At 44.8% G+C, this 7,121-nt stretch overlaps 2 protein-coding genes across 2 annotated transcripts; one reads left to right on the top strand and one right to left on the bottom strand.

Moving 5' to 3' along the window:
* The first annotated feature begins 926 nt into the window (after positions 1-926).
* On the top strand, positions 927-3,098 carry LOC140183052 (serine/threonine-protein phosphatase 7 long form homolog). The gene is made up of 4 exons (XM_072231053.1): positions 927-995; positions 1,478-2,220; positions 2,306-2,393; positions 2,454-3,098. The coding sequence occupies exons 1-4, from the start codon at positions 927-929 to the stop codon at positions 3,096-3,098; spliced, it is 1,545 nt and encodes a 514-aa protein (XP_072087154.1).
* Positions 3,099-4,040: 942 nt separating this feature from the next.
* Positions 4,041-5,546, bottom strand: LOC112785821 (uncharacterized). The gene has a single exon (XM_025829244.1). It carries the CDS (start codon positions 5,544-5,546, stop codon positions 4,041-4,043), a length of 1,506 nt encoding a protein of 501 aa, XP_025685029.1.
* Positions 5,547-7,121: the final 1,575 nt, after the last annotated feature.

The raw sequence follows: 7,121 nt of genomic DNA, 5'->3' as shown, positions 1-7,121 counted from the left end.
AAATTAAAATTTTAAAAATAACCATCTAAATAAAATAACTTAAGATTTCAAAAATAACAATCTAAACAAAACAATCTAAGCAAATAACTTAAATTTAAAAAGTAACAATTTAAACAAATAATAATTTATAATTTAGAAATAAAATTTTAAAATTTCTAGTGACAACGCCTAAGCAAATAATTAGTTCAACAATATTAAAAACTAAATACCTAACAACCTAAAAAAGCATATTTAAAAATTTAAAAAGTAACAACCATAACAAATAATAAGTTATAATTTATAAATAAAATTTTAAAAATTTCTAATGACGATACCTAAGCAAATACACTCCTAAACTTAATGTATGAGCGCATGTCAGCAAAAAGTCTCCCTATTTGTATTACTATAAAGATATAAAGATAAAGATGAGCGCTACGTCAGCAAAAAGTCTCTCTATTTATATTACTATAAAGATAAATTGACTTTGATTTTAATTTAATTTAAAGGGCAAGTTACTTAAATAAATAGATTAGAGAAAACGTTTACCTGAATGTGCAAAACTGGTTCTTGTTACCTGCATGTGCAAAAAGCCATTTCTATGTAAACCGTGGCAACCCACCACGGTTTCAAAACGTGCGTAAACCGTGGAGATCCACAGCGGATTATGGTTGAAAAAAATATAGTGTAAACCGTGGTAGGTCACCACGGTTTACTAAGGAGAAATTGCGTGCATAAACCGTGGAGAGTCACCACGGTTTATGAAGAAAGTTGTTTGCACATAAAACCCTGTGGGTCACCACGGTTTATGTGTGTGTGGCTATATAAGTAATCCGTGGAAGGGTAGGATGGATCATTTGGTAAATAACAAAAAAAAAGGAAGTTGTTGTTGTGTTGAGAGGATTTGGCAAAACTTTGGAGGTTTGAAGGAGAAGTGGGTGGTGGAGCCAATGGAAGGTGAGGATCGCTTGTACCGACTAAATGGTGTCGCTCACGTGGCAGGATATATCGACGAAGAGGTTAGTTACTGTTACTGTCGTTATTATTGTTATTAAAATTCATACTAATATAGCAATTGATATTATTAGGGATATTGTTAGTAAAAATATTTTATTATGTTTATTTGTATTGTTATTCTGATTAATGTTATTTACATAAATATTGATATTATTATGGTTACTGTCAATCCAAATGTGAGGCATTTATTAATATTGTCTACTGAATAATGCATATTTTATTATGCTTATTTATCTTGTAAGTCTGGTTAATAGTATTTTTCTAAAATATTTTGTTATAAATGTAAATATTTTATTGAATAATATTTTTTTCCTGTATTTATATTGTTATAATGAATGCATAGTATTCGTAGCTTCACGGTGTATTACACACTAAGAGAATCAATGAATTTAATGTGACGAGTCTAATAATTTTTACGAAAATTATGTTTGGTGTTGTTTGTAATGGTTGTATGTTAAGGGATTTTGTTACCCATGTTTTGCAGCCTAGTAGGGTTATTAGCGCCGTTAGGAGGCAGCAGAATATGCCCTTACATGACCGGATTATATCGTATCTGGAGACTGTCGGCTTGTATCATCTGGCTAGGCTAAACAGTCAGTGGTTCTGGGTTGATGAGTCTCTCCTTAGCGCATTTATTGAGCGGTGGCGTCCAGAGACCCACACGTTCCATATGCCATTTGGTGAGTGCACCATTACTTTACAGGATGTTGCGTATCAGCTGGGTTTGCCGATTGATGGTGTGCCCGTTAGTGGGTGCTTGACTGAGTTTGAGAATCTGATGGAACACGGTAGACCAGCATGGGTGTGGTTTCGGGAGTTGTTCGGGGAGTTACCTCCACAGAGTAAAATCAAGCAGATGACAGTGTGCTACACATGGTTCCACGAGAGGTTCCGGGTTCTCCCTGCAGATGCTACTGATGAGACCGTGCGTGTATACGCACGCGCTTATATCCTGATGCTGTTGTCGTCTCAGCTGTTTGCGGACAAGAACGCAAACAGGGTTCACCTTTGCTGGTTGCCTTATTTGGCATTGTTGGACGACTTGGGCAGATATAGCTGGGGCTCCGTTGCACTGGCCTGGTTGTATAGGTGTCTTTGTCGTGGTACAAATAGGAACGTCGTTAACTTGGCTGGGCCGCTACAGCTACTACAGTCTTGGATTTTCTGGAGGTTTCCCACTCTGAGGCCCACTGGTTTTGACCGGTTCGGGTTTCCTCTTGCTTCTAGGTAGGGTTTAGTATTATCCGTTAATAAATTTTAAATACATCATGTGTTATGGTTTGTTTTGACATCATTTCAATTAAAATTGTAGGTGGGCTGAGTTTGTGCCGAGGAACGATGCAGGGGCACAGAGATTACTTTCCGCACGCCTTGCACTGGATCGGCTGCGTGCCCACGATGTGAGTCATTTATTTATTACTGATACCTGTACTAGTTTTTGTTAAATGTCACTGTCTCAGCAAACTCTTACTGTTTCTATGCAGTTTGTGTGGGAGCCTTATTCTTCTGTTGATGTTGGTGCTGTCATTCATCCGGAGATACTAGCTGACGAGCACCGACGGCTATGGACGGCCGTCACTAGCCTGATATATTTTGCTGCGATCGAGTGGCACCAGGTCGATAGGGTTCTACCCCAGTTCGGCGGTGTTCAGCATCTCCCAGAGCCAGCTCTGAACATAGATTGGCTACATGCGAAGGATGGTAGGGGTGGGGACCGGTGGTTTCCTTCATATTATCAGGAGTGGCACCAGCATTGGGAGGACAGGCTTCGGTCAATCATATGGGTCGATCGAGTCATCGACCCTGGTCCATCAGCAGAGTACCTGGAGTGGTGGTGCCGTGTGGCGCACAGGTTCCTATCCCCAGATGTAGCATTTCAGGATCCGAGGCCGATTGTGCTGACTGAGGAGGCGCGTCACAGAGGGTCGTCGCAGGCACCTCCTAGAGTGCACGTTTATGACAGACCAGATAACAGACGAGTCGATCGGCGCTGCCGTATAGGGACCCGGACCACCGATCGCGAGTGGAGGGAGTTTGCGGACCATTTGGAGGAGGATGTTCCTGGAGCTGAGCCTGGGGATGCAGTGGACTACCGTGTTCCTTGACGTAGAGGCAGACGGCCACCTGCGCGGCCTAACCGTCGAGGTGCGCCTGACAAAGGACCATCCGAGCAGGGGGACGGCAGTCATCACGTGCCCGGTGAGGAGGTAGTTGGATCAGCATCAGCTATGGATCGGCTGACGTTCGAGGTGGGTACTAGCTCTCAGCTGTTTGGGAACGTTAGCCCACATGCTTTTGCTGAGTTTACTACCGCGGCTGTCGGGATGGACATTGATGATCCTGTTACTCAGTCCGAGTTCTACATGGACATAGCAGACATGCTTAGGGATGATGATGATACCCATTATAGGCCACAGATGCCTGAGAAGCATGCCCAGTTTGCTGATCAGCAGCCCAGGAGTGACGATGTTCAGGCTCAGTTGGCAGTGGACCTCAACGAGCCTGTAGTTTCTCCGTCTGACCCATGGTTTGCGTTAGGAGGGACACCTGCCTCTGCTTTCAGCGCCGTTCCCGCACAGCCCTCAGCACCAGCAGCAGATCACAGACCTAGGCGTGTGAGGCGTCCTCCTTTGTGTGGTACCGGAGGTCACCTGCTTGGCCAGTTCGACGATGATGACAGTGACACCATTGAGGATTCTGATTAGTTATGTTATATGTTCCTGTCCGTTAGAGACTTTGTTATTTTATGTATTGAGCATGCTACTTAGTGTTTATGGCTTTCAGACTTATGTTAAATGTTATTTTTCTTTTAACCAATCAGTTTGACCGATTTCAGCTTCTTTGATATGTAGCTCTACGGTTTATATTATAATGCACAATATGAACGATACATTAATAGGTAAAATAACAGGAATTTATTCATCTGAAATTTTTGCATTAGATAAACATGTTGACAGTCACAGACTTAACCAACCATACATTACTAACATTATCTAGACCCTGATGCAACTGAAACATCATAGACTGCATAATACACGACATGAGATCTACGCATCCCCTCCACCACTCTGTCTTCGTTGGTGATAGTTCCTCCGCGTATGCCCAGGCTGACGGCATAGTCCACATCGCTTCGGCTGGTTCTCCTGAGACTGATCCATACTTCCACGGATCCTGGTTGCCTTTGGACGACCTTCCTTTGCACGCCGCATATTAGGGTCAGGAATGATGGTAGGCCCAGCATATGGAGGCCATAGTCCTTCAGGGATAGGTGGGAGAAACCCCTCCTTGTAAACGTTGAACACCTCACTCATACGATACACCTCGTGAACATATGACGCCCAGTTAAGCCGGGAGTAGGCGCAACACGCAATGGCGTGGCAACAAGGATAATGCAGCGCCTGAAAGTGGCCACAGTCGCATCGGTGATCTTTAAGGGAAACTCTATAGCTGCCCAGGGAGAAGTTGCCGGTTGGTGTTGTCTCCGCGACGGTGTACTCGGACTGCTGCCTGTCATATAATGTCACAGTGAAGCACCTCGAGTCTCTTAGGTTCCGATCAATAGACTTTACCAAGGCCTGACAGAATTCATGCCCAGATCCGAGTTGTGCCTCTGCTGTCTGTCCCCGTACTACAAATAGCTGAGCAAGCCTCCCGTAGGTTGACTTAACCAAAGATGTGACCGGCAGGTTGCGAGTTCCCTTTAGCACGGAGTTCACACATTCACTGATGTTTGTGGTCATGTGCCCGAACCGTCGACCAGCATCCTCATGTTGGGTCCATTTGTCATACTCCATCCGGTTGGCCCAGTCACACATTGCTGGATTCTCAGTCCGCATGATGTCAAACCAGTAGTAAAACTCAGCCTCAGTCTTTGCGTAGGCAACATTCACCAACAGCCTCCTGGAGTCCTTACCTTTGAACGTTAGGGCGAAATTCGCAACCACATGCCTAATACAGTAGGCCCGAAACGCCCGAGGAGGCAGCCACCCAGTCTCAAGTGCCTCAAGCGCTGCCTTGATCCCATTATGCCTGTCAGAGATAACAAGGATACCCTCCTGAGGAGTCACATGCTCTCGGAGATTGGACAAGAAGAATGACCACGACTCTGCATTTTTGCCCTCCACAAGGGCAAATGCTATCGGGAGGATGTTCGAGTTCCCGTCCTGAGCTATCGCCAACAGCAGCGTCCCTCCATACTTCCCATACAAGTGGGTACCATCAATACTGACGAGGGGCTTGCAATGCCGGAATGCCTCGATACAGGGTGGAAATGTCCAGAATAGCCGGTGAAAGTACTCGGTGGACTCATCAACCCCACCACCAATCCGAACAGGAGACGTCTTCAGCACCGTGATTGTTCCCGGCATTGTCGCCTGGATCCCTAGCATCCAATGTGGCAACTCCGCGTAAGACTCTTCCCAATCTCCATATATTTCTGCCACTGCCTTCTGCTTAGCCATCCAAACCTTCCTGTAACTAGGCCTGAAACCGTAATCAGCTTCTGTCGCTTGTTGAAGTACCTTTACCGTAACCGCAGTATCTGCCCTAACCATAGGAAGAATCCTCGCACAGATAACGTGGTAATCCAGCTGACAGTGATCACTTGAAATAGAAGTTGTGAGGCATGTGTGTGGCCCGTTGTACCTCCTAACCTCTCAAGTCCCCTTTCGTGTACGAAGCGCTACACGAATCAACCAACTACAACCCTTGCCGAATTCCTTGCATTTTCCATGATACTTCAAATGATCCGATTCAATGACTCTGTACTCAACACCTCGCCGGATGCTATATTCCTTTACACTCAGCACAGCTTCATCTTTACTCTGGAATGATTGCCCAATCTGAAATTCTGCAGAAGATCCCCCCACTCTGTTACCACTGTCTTCCTGTTGACCAAGAGCTTCCAAGTTTAGTGTCGAGAAGTGTGTAGGGTAGTGATGAGAACCAGAACTTGATGGCCTATGCTGCGCATGTGGATTGCCACGTGTGTCATCGTCGCTGTCACCATCGATATCAACAGGCTCCTGGTCAGACTCATCGTCACGCATTGCATTCTCTACTTGATCAGGTCCACCAAAGTCTTCGATATAAGGTACGAGGCCACCACCGGTGCCCACAATGTGCGGAGGCTCAATGACTGCTGCATTCTCCAAAGGTATAGAACCAACAACCTCCGTTCGGTCTAAATCAGCCGCAAACGAAGGTGATTGAACCGGCGGAAGATACGGTCTGACCGCAGGCATCGAACTAGATACACCACCCGCGGCAGCTAGGCAGGGAACTGGCGCGGATGCCCCAGAACTATCGACACCAACCTCCAACTTCGCGAACAACTCATAGATTCTGATCTCCGGAAAACTCCGTACACAGTAGAACAGAACCCTAATATCTTCATCAGCCTTAACCGCAAAGGTTTCATACTGAACACCGGTCGATACAACCGCCATGGGAATCTTGTAGAATAGTTTCTTCACCCACTTGCTACCCAACACGCCAAGCTTCTCCAAGATGCTGTTCTTCAGATCTGACAAAGTCATCGACGACCTGATAAAAATACTTAGTGGTTCTCTGTCGGTAAACTTCACACCTTTGCTTTTGCTTTTTTTTTATTTTCCCAGAGCAATGCACTAGGGCAAGAAAACTCTCTTCCTCACTAGCCATTGTGAGAATGATCTCTTATGGAGCTTGAATCACCAACATATATATAGACTTCCTGTCATCATAAACCGTGGTGACCCACAGGGTTTTATGTGCAAACAACTTTCTTCATAAACCGTGGTGACTCTCCACGGTTTATGCACGCAATTTCTCCTTAGTAAACTGTGGTGACCTACCACGGTTTACACTATATTTTTTTCAACCATAATCCGTTGTGGGTCTCCACAGTTTACGCACGTTTTGAAACCGTGGTGGGTTGCCACGGTTTACATAGAAATGGCTTTTTGCACATGCAGGTAACAAGAACCAGTTTTGCACATTCAGGTAAACGTTTTCTCTAATCTATTTATTTAAGTAACTTGCCCTAATTTAAATTTAGGGTTTGATTTCAACTCAGGATGAAGCAAATAAATTTAAAACATAAGGCCAAAGGATTTATTATTATTCATTCACACACATAAACTTTCAAT

Source organism: Arachis hypogaea, chromosome 20, assembly GCF_003086295.3.
Source record: "Arachis hypogaea cultivar Tifrunner chromosome 20, arahy.Tifrunner.gnm2.J5K5, whole genome shotgun sequence".
NCBI classification, from domain to species: domain Eukaryota; kingdom Viridiplantae; phylum Streptophyta; class Magnoliopsida; order Fabales; family Fabaceae; genus Arachis; species Arachis hypogaea.
This window is presented reverse-complemented; position numbering and strand designations above follow the sequence as displayed.

Excerpts from the sequence above, each read along its gene's own strand:
- LOC140183052 (XM_072231053.1), top strand. The coding sequence starts at position 927 with ATGGAAGGTGAGGATCGCTTGTACCGACTAAATGGTGTCGCTCACGTG. Across the intron at positions 996-1,477 it reads CAGGATATATCGACGAAGAG|CCTAGTAGGGTTATTAGCGC; the intron begins GTTAGTTACTGT and ends CATGTTTTGCAG. Across the intron at positions 2,221-2,305 it reads GGGTTTCCTCTTGCTTCTAG|GTGGGCTGAGTTTGTGCCGA; the intron begins GTAGGGTTTAGT and ends TTAAAATTGTAG.
- LOC112785821 (XM_025829244.1), bottom strand. The coding sequence starts at position 5,546 with ATGGTTAGGGCAGATACTGCGGTTACGGTAAAGGTACTTCAACAAGCG.